General features: G+C 46.2%; 1 protein-coding gene across 1 annotated transcript in view; it reads left to right on the plus strand.

The window, feature by feature from the left end:
- The window catches only part of LOC145414710 (uncharacterized), a 373,182-nt gene that overhangs the window by 335,760 nt on the left and 16,503 nt on the right, over positions 1-20,919 (plus strand). Inside the window, exon 7 of the mRNA XM_080284237.1 lies at positions 8,920-9,185. Within this exon, the coding sequence (XP_080140363.1) occupies positions 8,920-9,185 (266 nt within the window). The remainder of the gene's footprint in view (positions 1-8,919; positions 9,186-20,919) is intronic.

Here is a 20,919-nt window from a genome sequence, read left to right on the forward strand (position 1 = left end):
GAGAGAGAGAGAGAAAGAAAGAGAGAGAGACGGGGGGGAGTACAGGTGCACTGTTAATGCTGTTGAGTGCGAGTGAGAGTCCGAGTGCGTTGAGTGCAGTGTATTGAGAGCATTATGTTGAGTGCAGTGATTTGAGTGCGTTGGGTGAGTTGAATGCAGTGTTTTGAGTGTGCTGAGTCCAGTGTTTTGAGTGTGTTGAGTGAGCTGAATGCAGTGTTTTGAGTGCGTGGAGTGAGGGTAGCGTTTGGTGGTAAAGAGTGGGCGCGCCTGGGGTAAGTCAGGTCCAGCCCCGCCCACCCACGCCCACTCCAGCCCACGCCCGCTACTGTGTTACCACCTCTCTCTTTCTCTCTCTCTCTCTCTCTCTCTCTCTCTCTCTCTCTCTCTCTCTCTCACACACACACACACACACACACACACGTTCTAACCTTTCCTCCACTCTGTTCCTCGTCTAACCCTCCCCCCCTCAACTCTACAAATCTTCCAGCCTTCTCTCATATCCCTTCAGTGATGTTATAATTCATTCTAGAGATGTACTGAAGATTTTATCATTTCTCAAGATATATGTAGATTTTGTCATCAGTCAGCAAATTTTATCAGTAGGTTAGCGATACTCTGGAGATTTTATCAATAGTTAGCGATAATCTAGAGATACCGCTAGTAGTTTAACGATACTTGGGATAATATCAGTAGTTTTAGCGATATCCTAGTGATCGTATCAGTAGTTTTACGATACTATACCGTAGTTATATCGGTAAATTAGCGATATTTACTTCAGCCAACGAAGCTGAAGGAGATTATGTATTCACCTGTGTTTGTTTGTATGTTTGTCCAGACGATATCTCCACAAGTTCTCCGTGAATTTAAATAAAATTTTGTAGAAGATGGGTCAAGGAACAACTGATTATATTTGTGGAGGATCCGGAGACTGTATTCCACACATGTCTCCATGGATCCGGATCCCTTTTAATGGCATTGGCGGAGGTATGTGGTGTCCGAGTTCTTTGAGGTTGGTGGCTGTTATCAGTAAAATAGTGATGCTAAAGACATTTCAGCATCTCTCTAGCGATCTGTGCTGTTTTGCGTACCTAGCGACAACTTCCAGCACCTGATCAGTTTAGTCGTATTTGAAGATGTTTTAAAATAGCTATGTTTTGTTGAGGTCAGCATTCTCTCTAGCGATCTCTGCTCTTCAGCGTACCTAGCGACAAACTCCAGCGCCTCCTGATCTGGCAACGCTCGTGGCTCCAGGCTGGTCATGATTACCCCAACACGATGAGGACGAATTCATTATCTTTAACGACCGCGGTGATATGGAGTCTGTTAGATTGCTCGCTTTTCTTATATCTCTTCATTTTTAGAACGATGGCTCCCGCTCTTAAAGGGGTTTATAGGGTCTAGCGGCTGAAGGTGTGTGTGTGTGTGTGTGTGTGTGTGTGTGTGTGTGTGTGTGTGTGTGTGTGTGTGTGTGTGTGTGTGTGTGTGTGTTTACCTGACCCACGTTGGCCAATCCTACAGCCTGAGTACTTGGTTGTGGTTCTTGAATTTCGATGAGTTATGAGGCAGGGATGAGTCTCCATGATTACTGTTGTGGGTAACTTTTACAACTTGAGGATTTGGTCGTGGTTGCTTGAGTTTCGATGGACTTAATTATGAGGTAGGGATGAGTCTCCTTGGTTACTGTAGTCGATGTGTATTTACCTTACGAATTTGCGTCACTCCCTCTGCAAATAAGTTGTTGTTGCATGATAGTTTATGAGCCGAAATTGGCCAGGAGTGAATCTCCTTGATCACTATTTTTGGTTTGTTTTTACGTGACTGATTGAATTACTCCCAGAACTTGAATCATCATCATCATCACCATCATCATCACCATCATCATCATCATCAGTCATTACAAGTCCTCTGCTGGACAAAGGCCTATTTTAACCCTTTCCATGACTTACGACATTTTGCCCGTCTCTGCCATGTTACTCCTGCCGGGTTTTCTTTCTCATCCCACCACCTTGTGTCTGGTCTTGTCCTACTACGTTTTCCATTTCTAGGGGTCCAGTCAGTCTCTACCTCCACCTGTTGTCCTCCCTTCTTGCCACATGTCCTGCCCATCTTTATTTCTGCTCTTTAATCACTTCCAAAACATCTTTCACTTTGGTTTGCCGTCTTATCCGTGATGCTCTCTTCCTGTCTCCAAGTGTCACTCCCAACTTGAAGCCTAAGTTGGTATTGTTTTGACCCTTAGTTTTTCTGGACATATACCTGTTGAACTGGAATCTAGTTCACTTCATCCGTGCGCTCCCAGAGATCTCTAGATGAGGTTATAAAGAGGGATTGCCTGTTTTGTTAGTGAGGTATATGATTTGAGGAAGCGTGGTATGGATTGAGGGGCAGCAGTACAGTTCTGGGCACAGTGGATTGCTTTAGTTGTATTAGATGTTGATAAGGGTTATATGTTGGTCCTTGAAGAAAAGAAGGGTTATGGCCACATTGTAGTTTGGCAAGGTAAACTTATGTCTTTGAGAAGGGCAGTTTCTGTGGACATCTTAGAATTTACTGTATGTATGTATGTATGTATATAATATCTAAGTCAACTTGTTCACAACGAAAATTAATCACATTATAAGCTAATAGGCCACGTGTTATCTGTATATCATTTGTATTCTCATGTATATACCTACTTCACTTTACATTACCATCCAATTACAGTACAGCACTTTAGACACCAGGCCCTTATTTGGCCAACTGTGGCAAGGACTAAACATCAGGCACTTATTTTACCCTACTGACAACACACACTACTTTAAGCTCGTTTGGATCCTAAATAGACACACGATAGGCATCTTCCCTGGCCTGAGTCAAGCTCATTTTGGTCCCTGCCTAATATAACCTTCCCTCCCTCATCCCTCAGGGTAACTCAACACAGCATTAAATCTTAAGTAACAGTAATCATCCACCCGTAACCTGGACCGACCGGCAGCCATGGCCCAGGGATTATGGGGTGAGGGTGTGTGGTGTGTGAGATTGTGGTATGAGGGATGAGTGAGGGTAAGGTGTGTGAGAGATGAGGGTGCGGTGTATGAGGGATGAGTGTAAGGTGTGTGAGGGGCAAGGGTGTGGTATACGAGGGGTAAGGGAGTGGTGTGTGTGGGATGAGGGTGTGGTGCGTAAGGGATGAGGATAAGGTGTGTGAGGAATGAGGGATGGAAAGATGAGGGTGTGGTGTTTGAGATGGGGGAGTGAAGGATGCGGGTGTGTTGTGAGAGGTAAGGGAGCGAGGGATGAGGGTGTGATATGTGAGCAATGAATGAATGAAAAATAAATACGGTATAAAGGGTGAAGTAAAAGGTTTGAATAACCTACTTATCAACTGCCATGCTTTTATCTTAATGCAAAAAGCTATTAGTTACCAAGAGTATACCGTAGTGTAGCCATAGAACTGAAATACTTCGTAACTCTTTATCAGCTAACGTATTTCCTTAGCAGAACAAGAGTATCCACGTATTTATATACTACAGTACTTATGAAAGAAATAAAAGCTAGGTGAAGAGTGTACAGTGAAATGCGAGAGAGAGCATGTGAGAGTAAGGACTTTGTGTGAAGGAGTGAGAATGTGAAGGAAGGGGGAGGGGGATGTGAATATTGTGAGGATAACAGTTGTGAGGGATAACAAGTGTGATGTGAGGTCCGAGGGGTGAGAGATGAAGGAACAGGAGTATGAAGTAGGAATAAGAGACGAGGTGGAAGGGAACAAGAATATGAAAGTGAGGGGTGATGTGTGATGGATGAGAAGTAAGACTGACGAACCTCATAATTCGTTCCTTGAGGCTCAGCAGTTCAACGTGCCATACAGCTTCACATATCACCACATCGGTCACTCATACCAGCCGTCCACTCTGAACACTCGCTACGGCTGTCTCTTTAGACTGGTGTGATGGTAATGGCAGGGGTATTTTTATGACATGTCGGTGGGTCCAGTGGAAGGTCTGTAAAGTCGTATAGCCTAGCGAAATTCAAGTCAGGCTGCTCCGTACCCCAGCGTGGGATCGAACACACGTCGTTTCAGAAAGCACACCACTTGCCTTACCATTTGATGTGTGAGGTGTGAGGATGAGATATTCATGTGGGTTAACTTCCAACAAGACCGCCGTATTTCCAGCCAATGGTGGGTCAACTCTTCAGCATAACATCATCTCTCTTCCCCGTACCTATGAGAGAGAGAGAGAGAGAGAGAGAGAGAGAGAGAGAGAGAGAGAGATGGGGGGGGGGGCTCGAGGGCCAGACAAATGACACGGTATAATAGTTACAGCGTCGAGGCCAGATCTTAAGAGGTGAGGAGGTGTGCGTGCAGTGTATATTATAGTGTGTGTGTGTGTGTGTGTGTGTGTGTGTGTGTGTGTGTGTTTTTGTGTGTGTGCGTGTGCGCGCGCGCGCCTAATTTTGTCTTTTACTATTGTTGGTTAGTAAAAACGTCCACAACGGACTTTGACACTGTTTGATACAAGAACTCGACACTGATAGGTTTTTGTTGATACGGAGTAGGTGTCAGAGTAGATATTAGGTTTTTGTTGATACGGAGTAGGTGTCAGAGAAGATATTTGTTTACGGTGCAGTATCTGTGCAGGTGCCTATGTATGTATGTACGAGTGTGTATGTATGGGCTGGTAAACAGTATAAAGGTGACAGAGAAGTTGCAGTATAGATCTACACTTCCCTCGTCCATGCCTTATGACTCTGACCTCTTGTCTGACCCTGCTTCACCTCGCACTAGTACCTGTCTCACAGTGCCTCTTGCTTGACCTGTGCCTCAGCGTATTCCATTGTTTACATCCATTCCCTTTCCCTTTATCGTTTCCTGTTTCTCTCTCTCATTTTCCCTCTTCCTTATTACCCTTATCCTCCACCCATCTTTTCCTTCGTATCCGCTCCCACTCTCACCCAACCTCATCTTCAGCTTCTCCCTTACTCTTTCCTTTTTCCCCTTCGTCCAATATTCTCTGTCTCCCTCTCTTGTCTTACCCATACATTTTCCCGCATCCCTCACTTTCTTCATCTCTCCCCCTCTCCTTTTCTGTCACCCGTAATTCTCTCCTTTTACCTCTCTTCATCATCATCTCATTTTTTCTCTCCCTGTTTTACCTTCTTTCTCTGTTTACTTTCCCCACTTACACTCCCCTTCCTCCTCCGTTTCTTAGTTACTTTCATCCTCTAGTTTTGAATTCCCTTGCGAGGTCATAATCGTGGCATAAAGAGACCATTAGCACTAAAGTGTGTCAGTGGTGGTGGGGTGGTGTTGGAGATGATGCTGGAGGTGGTGGAGATGAAAGTGATGCTGGTGATGGTGATGAAAGTGATGCTGGTGATGGTGGAGATGAAAGTGATGCTGGTGATGGTGGAGATGAAAGTGATCCTGGTGATGGTGGAGATGAAAGTGATGCTGGTGATGGTGGAGATGAAAGTGATGATGGAGATGAAAGTGATGCTGGTGATGGTGATGAAAGTGATGCTGGTGATGGTGATGAAAGTGATGCTGGTGATGGTGATGAAAGTGATGCTGGTGATGGTGGAGATGAAAGTGATGCTGGTGATGGTGGAGATGAAAGTGATCCTGGTGGTGGTGGAGATGAAAGTGATGCTGGTGATGATGGAGATGAAAGTGATGCAGGTGATGGTGGAGATGAAAGTGATGGTGGAGATGAAAGCGATGCAGGTGATGGTGGAGATGAAAGTGATGCTGGTGATGGTGATGAAAGTGATGCTGGTGACGGTGGAGATGAAAGTGATGCTGGTGATGCTGTAGATGAAAGTGATGGTGAAGAGGAAAGTGATGCTGGTGATGGTGGAGAGGAAATTGATGCTGGTGATGGTGGAGATGCTGGTGATAGTAGTGATGGTGGTGATGCTGGAGATGGTAGTTATGGTAGTGATGATGGTGGTGGTGATGGTAGTGATGGTAGTGGTGGTGATTGTGGTGATGGTAGTGGTGGTGGTTGTGATAGTGGTAGTGGTGGAGGTGGTGGTGAGGGGGGTGTAATCGGCAACAACAGCGGTTTAGTGATGAGAGTGAGTAATCATTAACAGGTAACAGATTTCCATTAAAGTGTTGATGAAAAGAGTTGCCGTGGTAATAGCGAAGGTGATGAAGTATTGATGATGATGATGATAGTAATGATGATGATCTCGATTTCATGTGATGATGGTGATGGTACAGTTGGTGAATATTACTAGTGATGGTAATGATGATCCTTTGGATTTATGTGGTGATGACATTTTTGTGATAGTTTAGGTAATAATGTCACTCCCTCCGTCACCACCACTACCATTTCTCCCTCGCCATCACCCTCTCCACCACCACCACCACCACAACTCCCTCACTATCCTTTAATACCATCACCCTCGCACCACCACAACCACCACTGTCTCCATCATCACCCCTCACCATTATCACCCTCCCTTTGCCTCCCCCCTGCCATCACCGCTCCATCACCCGCTCCCCCCACCCCTCGCACCCAGAAAGTTAAATCTACATAAAATTGAAGTAGAATGTAAATTGACGTCCCCAGGCACCAGAATCCTCCATCACCACCACCACTCTCCAGCCTCCACTCATCCCCTGCCCCCCCCCCTCTCTCTCTCTCTCTCTCTCTCTCCTTCCTTTACACGTCGGTCATTCAGTCATTCCTTCCCTCCAATCATCTCTCTCCTTCTCTCGCTCCTTCGTTTTATTCACTCTCTTCCTTCTTTGCTCCTTCCTCTTCCTTCAGTAATTTATTCCCTCACTGTCTCTCGCACCTTCCGTCACCCCTATCTCCTTTTTTAATTTTCTTCCTCCCTACATAGTTATCGCTTTAGTATCTCCTCCTCCTCCTCCTCTTCCTCCTCCTCCCCCCCTCAAGGCACTATGTAATTGAGATACATTTAAGTGAATCAAAATACCAGCACGAAAGACGAATGCCCAAGCAAATCTCAGTAAGGAATATGAACCTTATGAAATTGTGTAATAGAGGCGAATATCAATTGTCATTACACCTGTGAAGAATGCGTGTAGTGTTACGGTTTCCCTGTCTTGTAAGAGTTCCAAAAATTTTTAGTGTCTCCTGGGTGTTATTGATAGCATTGCCTGAACGATTGGATGTGAGATCGATCGATGGGTTTCGCACAGCAATAATTTGTGTGTGTGTGTGTGTGTGTGTGTGTGTGTGTGTGTGTGTGTGTGTGTGTGTGTGTGTGTGCGCGTGCCTGCCTGCCTGTGCGCGCGCGTCAGAGAGAGAGAGAGAGAGTAAGAAGGAGAGAAAGACATGTAGGAGAGTAAGCAGAGAGAGAAAGGAGGAGGAGGCGGGGAGGGTGGAGGGAGCTGATAACTTCCGTGTCGGTGTGTCGGATGCCTTTCACCAATTCTGTCCATTCAACCAACTTATCCTCGAGCCTTACCTTGCATAGCCTAAAACTTCCTGACCTAACGCAAACTAACCTTAACCTCGCCTAACCTTACCTTACCTTACCTTACGTAACCTAACCCAACCTAACCTAACCTAATCTGACCTAACCTAAGCATGACTCCTAACCTTGCCGAACTCTCCTCGCGTAGGAGAAAAAAGTCTGTTGCATCTCTTCTGTATGATATTTTGTTTTACTGAGAACAGTGAATTTAAGCAGTTTAGTGTGGGGAAGTAGGGTAAAAATGTTGATAATGATGATGTTACACGAGCGAGTCAGCCAGCAGCTCGGGATCTCGATGCTGCCAGCAATTCGCACAACAGTCGCAAACATTCGGAATCTCGAAGCAAGTGTCTCGAGCATAACGAGAGGTCGAGGTACTGGAGGGCATACAGTGAGGGTTGTGCGACTCGGAAGAGGTGGTGTAGCAGACTGTCTCCCCCTCAGACTTAAAAACCGCAGTAGTTATCGTCATTAGCAGTCCTTGTTCAGTTGATAGACATAATATGTTTTAACTGAGTGACTCAGAGAAGAGTCTCTCCTGGGGTAAATGATATCCTGATGACCGTGATGCTGTCCACTAGAACATTCTCTGTAAGTAGTGTTGTGTGGGGGAGTGGAGGCCATGTCGATTTGCTAAGTAAGTAGATGTATTTGGAGGAACATGTACTGTGATTGCCGACCTCGTAAGTGTATATTTTTGTGTTAATGGTGATAATGTTTTGTGAGTTTGATCTGACGAGTTGCCATTGTGTGCTCTTTATGTAAACTGAATTAACGTGCAGTATTTAGGATCTAGTTTATTGTTTATTTAATGTGTGTTTTTATACCTACTGTGTATTGGGACAAAGAACTGGAGACTACATCCGTTGTAAACCCCAAATTGAAACAGTGATTGTGTGGAAGATGAAGTTTCCGTAATTGAGCCCAAATTTTTTACTTAAAAATTATACTATATTTAACCCTTTTCGTCAGGTATTTTTTTTTTATTCTTGCTACCTCCAGACGATTTTATTGAGCTTAGAAAGTTATCTTCTACTAAAGGCGTTAATGAAGGAAATATCTAACTCCTGGTTCCAAAAATATCCCAAGTTTATCCAATTCTTTCGATGACGTTTTTCTATTATTAATGCTACCACTAGATGATTTTATTCAGCTCAGGGGAAATTTTTGCAATGAGGGAGGTTAATGAAGGCTGTAATTGTATTCCCTTCTCAGCTCGAAAAGTTATCATGAGGTGAATGAAATCTTCTGGAGACAGCAAGGGATTTTCAAAAAAGAAATCGTATGGAGGGAGGAAGAATAAAATCGTCTTGGGTAGAAAGAATAAAGAAACATAAGAATAAAGGGATTAAGGGTATTGAAGAAGTTAATTAATTTATCTTGGACGCAGGAATAAAGGGGATACGGGGATTAAAGGGGTTAAATCATCTGGAGGTTGAAATAAAAATACAGGAATTAATCAATGTACCTTTTCCCATTTCCCAGGTACATGAAATACCTGTACCCGCTGGAGTGCGAGAAAATGAAACTGTCCAACCCAGCCGAGCTTCAGAGCGCCATTGACGGCAACCGGAGGGAGGGGCGCCGCTCCTCCTACGGCAGTTATGGCGAGCCCCCCCAGCCGCCCCTCCTGCCTCTCCAGTCCCTGCAGTCCCTCCAGAACCTGCAGAACCCCCTCAGCCTCGTGCCACGTCCGCAGCTCAATGGCAACGGCGCACCTCATCCTCTGGCGCCGCAGGACTACCTCTTGGGTGAGTGTTCAGATTTACGGTATTTTTTTTTTTTATTTATTATCCTTATTGTTATTATTTATTATTATTATTATTGTTATTATCATTGCTGTTATTTTATTGTTATTGTTTTCTGTGTATCGCTTGACGCCGCATCGTGTGAGGGGTGCTGGACTATGAGGCACTCAAAATGAAGACTGACAAGCGTAAAAACTTTAGGGTAAGTTGTGGTTTCTTTTTTATATTATAACGTATATATTTTTTTGGCATATTGGCGTTTGTATGTTTTTTTTTCCCTCTTACCTCTTGGGTGAATCATTATTATTGTATTTGTTTTTATTTGCTTTTTTTTATTCAGGATCTTTAGGGGTGAGTATGCATTGTCTGGTTTACATTTTATCGACATTTTCCCATCAGTTTCTTTTCTCTCTGTTGCTTGACGCCGCATCTTGTGAGAGGTGCTGGAAGATGCCTTTAGGGTGAAGTACTCGGATATAACGTGTATCGAATTTTTTCATCACTCTTACTGTGTTGCTTGACGCCGCATCTCGTGAGTGGTACCGGGTAGAGGGTCGTATTCCCGATTGCGTTGTAGCTTTCGTAACGTGGGATTGAGTGTCAAGTAAGTGAGTGAATGAGTGAGTGAGAATGAGCGAACCATAGAAGGGGCAGAGCCGCGGGTGGAAGGGCGGGGGGGAATGAGAGAGAGATGGGAAATGTGAGAGAGGGAGGGTCGTGTGTAAACTTGTAAGAGTGAGAGTGATGGCCGTGTTAAGGGACAAATGCAGGAGGTGGAAGGGCGGCGCTGGGAGAGAGAGAGTGAGAATAAGGGCCATGTAAGCTTGAGTGTAAGAGCTGAAAACCAGGGATATGGAAGCTTTGAAGTGAGAGTCAGGACCATATAAGCAATGAGAGTAAGTGTGAGAGAGTGACTGGGTGAGAGTGATGGCCATGTAAGGTGCAGCATGAGGGGGTGGAAGGGCAGGGCTAGGAGAGAAAGAGTGAGAGTGAGAGCCATTGAAGGGCAAGAGCAACAGATGAAAGGACAGGGCTGCGGAGGGGAGGGGGGAGGGAGAGTAAACAGAGTCTGAGGGACATAATGAGTAATAGCCAAGAGAGGTAGGGCACGGCTAGTGAGTATGAGAAAGAGCGAGAGTGAGTCAGTGAGTGAGAGTGAGTGAGTGAGTGAGAGTGCTGGCCATGTTAGGTGCAGCAGCAGGGGGTTGGAGGGCGGGGCTGGGAGGACTCAGAGGGGGAGAGGGTCGTTTGTCATTATTACTGACTGCCATGTCTGTCCCCCAACACGTCCCCACATCGCCACACACTGTGCCACCACGACCATGATGATGATGATGATGATAGAGGGAGAGGATGATGGTGGAGGAAGAGTATGTTGATGGTGGTGGAGGAAGAGGATGTTGGTGATGATGGTGGAGGAAGTGGATGTTGGTGATGGTGGAGTAAGAGGATGTTGGTGATGATGGTGGAGGACGGGGAAGAGGATGTTGGTGGTGATGGTGGAAGAAGAGGGTGTTGATGATAGTGATAGTGGCGATAATGGAAAAGGATATGGTGGTAGTGGTGGTGGTGGGGGTTGGGGGGATGATAAGCTTATTAATCGTGCTGCTTCTGCTGCTGCTGCTGATGATGATGATGATGATGATGATGATGATTAATGGTTTGTGGCAATTGTACTGACATGGTGGTGTGAGTATTGACGGTGGATGAAAAAGTGATGATGCTAGTGACAATGCTGATGAAACGCGCACCTTGGCCTAGACAGGAGCAAGGTCAAGAGAATCCTGTGAAGTAGCCATGACGTGCTTGTCTTGTTCACCTGTCGTATCCGCATGGTTGAGAGTGGTTCGGGTGTCAGCGTGGTGTCAGGTGAGGCTAATGGGTTGTTAGTCACGTCGTACGAACTATGTGGACATATTTCTCTCTCATTTTAGTTACAGTGTTGCATGTAAGGGATAAACTTAACTCCTTAGTGTCCATCTTAGTTTTGCTCGTCGTATTTTTAAAGGAGCCTCGGGTGGTAGGGTGGTAATATAATTCCATACCATCGCCTAGTTCTGGATTCTCGACCAACACTGACCTACTCACAAACACTGCCATTCCAACTTTTTTGTAACGTTGAATGTAAGGTATTTTCTTACTTAGTGCCCATCTTAGATTGGTCGTTTTATTTCTAAAGGATCCTCAGGTGTTATGTTGCGTGGCGTGTTTTTCTACCGTTGTCCGGTCCTGGGTCTTCATTGTTGAATATAGACCTACTTACAAACACTGCCACTCGAACACAACCAATTTTTTCAGCTTACATGAGGCCATTGGTAGTGATGGGTTTAGAAAGTCCCCATTAAACCAGCAGACGCCGTCATTATGGATGTTAGGATGGGCGGCTACTGACCTGTCACATCACTCACATCCTTCACACATCACCATGTCTTTCCTAACCTTTTCCCATCTCTGGATGCGCAACCATATTCCATTCAGGCGTACAAAAGCCAGTTTACTCAGTTACTAACAACTTAGCATGAAAGTAAAGGAAATTAGTACGGCCACGTAACTCCTGTCCACCGTCACACTATAGTTTGATTGAGGTAACCCTTTTCCTATTCTCGATGTGAGAGAGAGAGGGAGGGGGACGTAGGTAGGGTTTGTTTGAAATGTTTAACTTAGCACCATTTTACTCAGCTGCGACAATCCTGACTGGGATCGTACACCTTTGCATTGTATTGCATCAGAGTATTAAAAACTTGTGAGACGAGGCTTGTCCTAATAGCTTTAAATTTTCCACGTTTCGGACGCATCTAAATATTTAATACCGACGATATTGTTTAGAGACCCTTGTAGTCAAAGATTTATTTTAGTGAAAGAAATCCTGTCAGTCGAAGGGGCTTAACAACCGATTAACCCTTTCGCAAGCTCCTTGTCATTTTCAGACCAGCACCAGACGATTTTGTTAAGATGATAAACCCTAATACTTGAGTGAAAAAAAGTGCTGAATGATACTCTTGCTGTGTTAAACTCTAATATCAAGGGGGAGTACTATCGATTAACTTGTTACTTAATCACTAGGCTGTTTTATTCAGACTTATCCAGACGATTTTGTTTAACTGAAAGAAACCAAATCAGTCCAGTGGTCTGAACTGACAGCCGGCATCTGGTCCCACGTTTGCCTTCAGCCCGCCAGCCGTTTGTAGTCTCTAGGAAAACGTGATCATTTTCAACATTTGCATTTGCAGGCCACGCTGGCAATATCACAATTACCCGTTGCTCCGTGATTACGTATGTAAATGATGGGCCGGCGGCGGGCGCGGCTGCTGCCACGGACGGACAGACGGACGGGGTTCAGACGGATACAGATGGGGCGGACGGATGGAACTAAGATGGATAGGAATGGGACCGACGGACGAGGTTAAGACTGATACACATGGGGCAGACGGATGGGGCTAAGATGGTACACATGCGACGGATAGACTGTTAAGATGAATACAGATGAGATGGAAGGATGGGGCTAAGACTTTACCAACAGGATGGATAGATTTGGATACGGATGGAATGGGAAGAACTAAGACTGATACCGCTAGGATAGACACTAATTCACACACACACACACACAATATCTATATTTGTCTTGCCCGGGTCGCTTGCTCGACTTAAGTACTGTCCGCCTTAACACATCCTAGCGCTGGAGTCGTTCTGAACATAGCCCAGCATATTCCATAAATACCCCTGAACACAAAGTAGAGGTGGTTGTTCTGATCTTTTATGCATTTTTAAGAAACAGCCTACGAAACATATGTTGTGCAAGCATGCGATCTGTTTATCTTTTTCGCTAGGCTCCTGATCCCACGTTCACCCAGGGCGTGGTGGAAAGTGAGTGAGTGAGTGTGTGTGAGTGAGTGAGTGAATGAGTGAGTGGAGTTGTGGCGGTGGGCGAGTATAAAGGCGTGGGAGAAGCGAATAAGTGTGTGAGCGAGCAAGCGAGTGCTTGTGTGAGGGGGTGGCAGAGTGAGCGGGAGAGGCAGTGGGAGAGTGTGTGTGTGTGTGTGTGTGTGTGTGTATGAGGATGTGGCAAAGTGAGTGAGCATGTGCGTGCGTGTGTGTATGAGGATGTGTCATTGAGTGCGGGCGATGGGAAGTGGGCAAGTGTGTGTGTGTTTGTATGAGGGTGTGGCAGAGTGAATGACATAGATGAACCACTCCCTCACACTCGACTACTGGTTGCATGACTGAGGGTCGTGATCATCAGCTGTTGTTTTGCATGAATGCAACCGCAGTGTGCATTGCAAGTTTCTCTCTCTCTCTCATTTGAAGTGAAAGTCCATGTTTTATGCAGAATCACCTCATCAGTCTATTGGATACGGAATTAGGCTACATACATATCAATAAATTGTTACTTTAGGCGTTGGGTTTATGATGATGATTATAATGAATGATTTTACTAAACTCTCTTGTTTTGGGAGTCTCTCAAAACTAACTTCCCAGTCAGAACATGTTGAGTAATGTTGCATAGTTAGCATTTACAATCAGTTGCAGAAAGTCTGGCCAATCACCCAACTGTGTCCCGCAATATAGCCTTCACTTAAATTTTTCCAGTTTCCTCACCTTGACTCGCTAGCTTACCTGGTGAAGTGGAGATGATAAATAAGAATGTTGAGCAGGCTGAAAAAAATATAAATAATGAAAAAATAGGAGGTGCGCGGAGGTGGATCTGATGAATGAGTAAAGATGCGAGGAAAGTTGAAAAAAAACAAAATGAAGATTAAGTAAGAGCCGAAAATAAGTGTCGAAACAAAAGTGGTACTGGGTAACGGGAGTCAAGCTGTCATCGTCAAGTGAACAGGTTTATTTTGTTATTAATGTTAGTGTCCTGCCATAAACACACCGGCATGCCCTTGCTGTTGCTAATACAGTGTGCTGTATGAGGTCCCCTAGTCTAAAGAAATGCGGCGAGCAAGTAGTATTAATGTTGTGGCACGCAATAATTCGATCTGTTGGTGCTCAAAATAGTCATGCCATTTGTTGATTACTGATGCCTTAGAGGACAGAGAAAAGGTGTATCTAGTTGATGCCCAAACATACGCGTAAATAAAATTACGATGTATAAGAAATAAGTGGTTAGGTGAAAGGTTATGTGAGAATTGGTCATGATCACCGTGCCGGGAGTTGCTCAAGTGGAACAGTTTATGCCAACATTTTAACAAGACGCACAGCTACATGTGGATATAATTTCCTTGTGAGAATATGTGGTCTACAGGGAGATAATGGCAGTGATCACGAAAGACTAGCCGCATGAAAATACCATCGAAAGTCGTATCCACACTAGCAAAGCGAGGTGGGCGGGAGAGAAAGAGAGAGAGGAGCGGCTAGGACAGCGATCACGTATGATAATGATGGATGGTGGTGGGGACGCCTGTACTGCCGACCGGGGTAAATGAGCCTCTCTCGTCCTGATAGATGATTACACCCCCACCCCAACCACAGCATCCCTCCCCTGCCTTCCTCCCCTACAGCATCCCACCCCTTCCCTCCCTACAGCATCCCAGTCTCATCTCCCCTCCTCCCTCCCCCACTTCCCTCGACCCAGTGTTAATTAAACGTGTGGATGCCGGGTCACGAGGAATGTGGTGAGGTTAAGTTAGGCGGGGTTCGGGTAGGTTAAGGTTTTGGATCCAACCCATCCCATTTGCTAGCTAAACATGGATTAAGATGGTACTGCTTCCTTATGCCAGATGGTTATGTCCAGCTCGGGAAAGCCCTTGTAATGCTTGAGTTACATTCTTCAGTAACTCCCTGACAGTGATGACAATATTTCCATTGTATTCTTACCGTGGAGTATGGTGGGTTGGGGTGGGGTGGGGTGGAGTGAGGTGGGTGGGGTGGGGTGGAGTGAGGTGGGTGGGGTGGACGGGTTGGGTGGAGTGGGGTGAGGCGAGGGTGAGTGACCAGGCCCGCCCCTTTGTGTCCGAACCACTGGAATTTTTAGTTTTGGTGTTCATCGATGTGCCCATGATTGTGGGGCTGGTGAGGGAGAGAGACGGGGAGCAGGACATGGTAGGAGCTAGAGGAGGGGGAAGCAGAAGGGTGTGAAGGTGTAAGGGGATAAGGATGAAGGGGAGAGGAGGAGCAGGAGGAAGATCAGCATAAGGGAGGGGAAGATGAAGAATAAGATGGGGGAAGGACGTTGAGGGTCAAGAAGGGAAAAGATGAAGAGTGCGAGGGGGAAGCAAAATAGGGAGGTACAGGAGGAGAAGCAAGGGTTGGGGCAGGGGTAGGAAGGAGGAGGATGGGGGGGGGAGGTGCAGGAGAGAAAGGAGGAGGGGGAGGAGAGGGGGTGCCATGATGGAGTGGCCAAGTCAGAGTCGTGGAGGAGGAGAAGAGAGCATCATGTATAGAGGCAGAATGAACAAAAGTGTAATTTCCTCAGACTCGGGACCAGAGGTAGGATTTGGGGCCATGGGCTTTTAAAAGGCTTTGTAACATTTTTTTTTCCCTTGTTATTTTAGATATTAAACCCTAATGTTCTCTTGTATGATTGCACATCCTTGTTAATGTGATTTTTTTTTTTTTTAACGAGCTAAATCTAAATCGTCAGGAGGTTGAAAGAAAACAAATGTTACTAACCCCGTCTTGATAAGAGGTCTTTCCCGAGCCGTAAAAAGTCTCTCTCGGAAGCCAGAATGAAGAGAAGAGACTATCGTGTAAAACCCACGGGAACACTACCCTGCCCGTTGCGTTGCCCCTGGTGACGGCGGCGGCGGTGCAGGAGTCTGGCCGTAAAATGCAGGTGGATTTATGAGCAGCCATTAAATAAGAGCAATAAATAGGAGGCGGCGAGGAGCTGATATCTGGCCTGATCTGGAAGGTAGATTATTTTACTGCTCCCGTGTTGGGTTTATGAGAGCGACGTGCTTTATGTGTGGTGTGCATTTTGTGGGTACTGGATACTTTATGTGGTTGATATGTGGTTTATCTGGGATGTGGATACCGGAGTGTTTTATGTGGTTTATAGTGTGGGTGTTGGGTGCTTTACGTGGTTCATAAAGTGGTTTATGTAGGATGTGGGTGCTGGCGTGCTTTGTCGTTTAAGTATGGGGGTGCTGGGTGCTTTATGTGGTTTATGTAAGATGTGGGTACCGGCGTGCTTTATGCGTGGTTTATAGAGTGTGGGTGTCGGGTGAGGTGACCGGTTTACTGCCTGACCGGGTTGGTCACTTCACACTCAGCCAGCGCAAAAATCGACCACGTTGACCACACCTGGGACTATAGGGATTGACCTCTTTTCGTAACTCTCTCCTCTCCTTCCTAGTTAGCCCTTTTCTCTCCCCATTATCGATATTTCCCCTTCCTTCCCACCCGTCTTCTCTCCTTCCCCCTCACCCTTCACTAGCTCGCCCCTTTAACTCCATATTCTCTTTGTTGCAGTTACAAAGTTCACCGCAACTTTTCCTTCCTTTCTCGTCCTCCTTCCCCTGCCTGCCCCCCTTCCCCCCTCTTCTTTCCTTCCTTTTTTCTTTTCCCTTCCCGCCTTCTCCTCCGTCCTTCCTCTCTTCGCTCTTTGACCCCTAAATCTCTTCCTCCATTTCCTGCCTCCCTTCCCTTTTCCTCGCTTTCTTCCCCTCCACTCCTTTCTGTATTATCTGTATTTACTTTCCGTAAGAGATTCTTAGTGTTTCATTTTCTTTTTTTCCTTCCTTCCTTCGCTCAGTCTTTGTCTCTCCGCATTCTTCTCTCGCCTCCCTCTTTATCCATCGTTGAGAGAGTCGATTGGCAGGTATCAAAACGAACCACAGGGAGGTGAGGTGGGGTGGGGGGTTGGGGTAAAAGCAAGTGACAAGGCTATGTGTAGTTTCGGCAACAAACCACCTAACCCAACCCAACCCAGCTCGACCCCGCCTGACCGACAGCCAGCCAGCCAGGCAGCCCCGTGGGAACCCCAGCCAATGGGTACTTTATCACACTTTTTTCTAATATTTCAGCTGCGAGGATTAGCATAACTGGCCCGTCCGAAGTGTTACGACAGCCCGCCCGCCACCCAGCCACCTCATCTTTTATTTATACACGGCCAAACAGTTTCATTTAGCCACGCGGCCGTAAAGCATCCGGTCAATACTTCATCATGTCCGGGAGTTAAAAGGGGTTGGAATATACTCGGCTTCTATGCTTCCCCCCTCCTGACCCCACTCCATCCCCCATCCCAGCCCATTCGGTAACAATACACATCCCTCCCCTCAGCTTACCTCCCTCTCTCTTTACCGCCCTTGTCCATCCTCTCTTTTTACCTAATCCTACATACTCCTACTTCTCTTTCTCCACCTTGCTCCCCTCTCCCTCCCCCTCCCTCTCTCTTTCTCGCTTTCTCCATTCCTTCCTTTAACACTTCACACCTCATCCCTCCCTACTCTTCCCTCTTCCGCCTCCCCTTCGCCTTCCCTAATCCCTACCCCTCTTACCCCTGACCTTCCCTCCACCCTACTCATACCCTTCCCCCCTTACCCTCATCCCCTGCCTGCCTATCTGTCCGAGCCTTACTGATGGGTTGGGTAAATAGAAGGGAAGTGTTGGGATACAGGGAGCAGAGGAGGGGAGAGGGGAACGGGAGAGAGAGGGATAGGTGAAGTGGTGAAAGAGAGGAGGGGAGGGAAGAGAGAATGAGTGAGAGATGAGGGGAAGTATCTAGGGAGAAAAGGGGGAGGTGTAGGGTGATGACGGAGGGGAAGTGGAGTGGGTGGAACGGCATCTTCAAGAGAGAGTGTACGGAAAGTGAAGTGGAGAGAGCAAGAATGAGTGACAAGTATGGGGGATTGGGGAGAGGAAGTTGAGAGGGGGAGAGAGAAGAGCGCAATGGATTAAGTGGCTGGGAGGAAGGAAAGAGGAAAGGGTGAAAGGAGAGAGCGATGGGTTTCTGTACCAGTGAAAATTTTAATGCAGTATTTATGTGATTATTGACTTAACTCCTTTCCCGCATCTTTGCTTCCTCTTTCCTCTGTCTCCCTTCCCGGCAGTCAGCCTTTATTTTCTCTTCTCTGACCCATCCCGACCTTTTATCCCTGTTCATCACCACGTGCCTTTCAGTTTCTGGTATTCATTTTTACTTTTCTTCCTTTCTCTTTCTTTACTTAACAGTTCCCCTCTCCATATTTTTCCTTCACATCTCAGTTCCCCCTTCGCCTCCTCCTCTCCCTCTTCTTGCTTCCTCTCTTTCCCACTATACATTAGTCTGTCTCCCTATATCTCCCTTCCTTTCCACCCTCCACATCTCAGACCCTCCTTCACTTCCATCTCCTCCCTCTTTCCCTCTACACATTTGTCTCCCCCTGTCTCCCTTCATTTCTACCCCCTTATAATCCCCTCCACATCTCAATCCCTTCCTCCCCTCCATCTCTACTCTCCCTCACCTGCAACCGCGCCAGAGGGGAGGGGATGCGGTCAGGTTTAATCGAGAGATGACTAAGGAGGGACGGGTAATGTGTGGTGAGAGCGTGTGTCGGCCGCACTGCTGAGCACGCCGGGGGGTGATTACTACACAGCAGGGGGCGCTATCCCCTCCCACTCCCTCTCCCTACCCCACTTCACACTCCCTCCCTTGCTTCCACCTACGCCTTCCTTGTTGGCTCTCTCTCTCTCTCTCTTCTGCTTCATCTCCATCTCTCCATCTATCCCCATCTTTCACACTTCATCCTGCCTCCCCTTCTTCCTTCACCCTCCCCACTTTCCCTTCTTTCTCCCTCCTTCCCTCTTTGTACCACTTCCATTCTTTGTTCTCCCTCCCGCCTTCCTTATTTCCATCCCGCCTTCTTTTCTCTTGCATTTTTGTTATTTTTTATTTTTTTTTTACCCTCCTCGATTTCTCCCTCATACCCTTCTCACTTCCTCCCTCCCTCCCTTTATCCTTGTCCTCTCCCCTCCCAACACCTTCCCCTCCTTGTCTCCCCCACCTGTATCAAGGGCCGTTATCGACGAAAAGAGAGAGAGAGAGAGAGAGGAATCTTGACTCTTTATACTCTTAGCTGAATAAAATCGTCTGGCATCGTCATGAGTAAATACTAGGTGTCCTGTGATATAGATGGTTTACCTCAGAGCAGGGTGAGCTGTTGTTTTTGCTGTCTTTGTTGTCCCATGTAAACGTGAACCCGATCGGCTACAGATACCTGGCGCTCCCAGGGATGTGTTTATAGAAGTTTCATGGCTTGTGTGGTGAGTGATGTGCATTAGGTGAGTAGTATTTGGTGTGTGAGGCGACAGTGCGGTGGTTGAGTCACCTGAGGAGGGGTTATATCTTTGGTTGGTACAGGAGGGTCAGGCAAACGACGTACACTGGCATGGTGCTGTGTTTATTGTGGAAATAATATATTTGTGGCGCTGTGGATTTCCTGTGGGGGCATGAAAAATAATAAAATAGAAGTAATCATCCGAATGCCTAGTGAAGTCAGCAGCTCATCCTCTTCCTCCTCTTCAGTCTTATGGAATTTGTTTCGAGCTGTATCCAACCGCAAAGAAGACGCCACCATAACCCAAGTGGAGGAAGGGACCCAATGAGACCTGAAAGGAGAGAATATTTCGGATTACAACGCAGACCTTCAGAATTCAGAATGAGATAAACATAGAGTGTGTAATGAAATGGACCACGGATTCTTTTTCAAATTTCAACTCTTCAAAACCTGTATTAGCCGTGTTATATCTCCAAGACCCACAAATCCCACTTGGAAGAGAAGGAAGTATTATTCACAAGGCAGCGAATTAAGAACATGGTATATTATTTTGGTTAATGCCGAACAGTATTCTTCAGTTCAGTACCCCCCACCCCTACTCTTTTATCACTCTGGATGGAGACGGTTTTGTTATTCTGTCTACCCCGAGACGATTTCAAACTCGGTTGGAGTTAGAATCAATGATAATCAAAGAAGTTATCGTCAGAGTTCTTAGTCTAGGAAACATGTAGTAATCCGTGGTATATCAGAGTAGAATATCGACCCCACAGAACCCACGTGATGGGTATGAAATCCAGCCATACCCGAGAGGACCCAAGATGCGCGAGGAAGGACACGGTGATGGATGGGGGGCAGAGCAGGGAGGAGAGGGAGGGCGGGAAGGACCTGTATGGTGGTGGTGGTGGTGGCCGCTCCACCCCGGAGGCTTCCCATTAATTTCGCTTACTCTCGTCACTTCTTAATTGGAACTCTACCCTGGGTGAATAATTATTTTGCATTTGCATACCGGAGCGTGGTGGCGACGGGGGAGGAGGTACGGCGAAAGTGATGGAGGAGAAGGAAGGATTGTTGAAGATGGAAGGCTGAGAAATGGCTGTCTTATAGTTACAGTGGGAAGGAGGAAACACTATTATTTAAAGTAAAGCAGTGGAAGCAGACAGAAATTGAGAGAGAGAGAGAGAGAGAGAGAGAGAGAGAAATATTGCATTGGCAGAAAAATTAGTTTGATGAACTTGTCAAAAGCGGAAGATAGTGATGAAGAACAATTTATTGTTTCTTTCTAAGCCATTAAATATATTTAGGGTTGAATATGACTGTGGTATGTTCTGTTAGTTGTATAAAAAATAAAGAAAAAGAAAAAGCTAGTTAACCAACACTGTCATATTTTGCCATATACGTCCCTCTGGTTATGACCTGAAGTCCTTCAGACGTAATGTGTCCAGGCATCTCGAAATAAGCTAGTCTTTTTCTCTTTTTGCGATTTTTTTACCACTTTGAAAGGGACAACTTTCCATGGTTGTCATTTTTGCGTAAAA

The sequence above is a fragment of the Coenobita brevimanus genome, chromosome 100 (assembly GCF_032717465.1).
Source record: "Coenobita brevimanus isolate Jiangsu-jjx chromosome 100, ASM3271746v2, whole genome shotgun sequence".
Classification (NCBI taxonomy): Eukaryota; Metazoa; Arthropoda; class Malacostraca; order Decapoda; family Coenobitidae; genus Coenobita; species Coenobita brevimanus.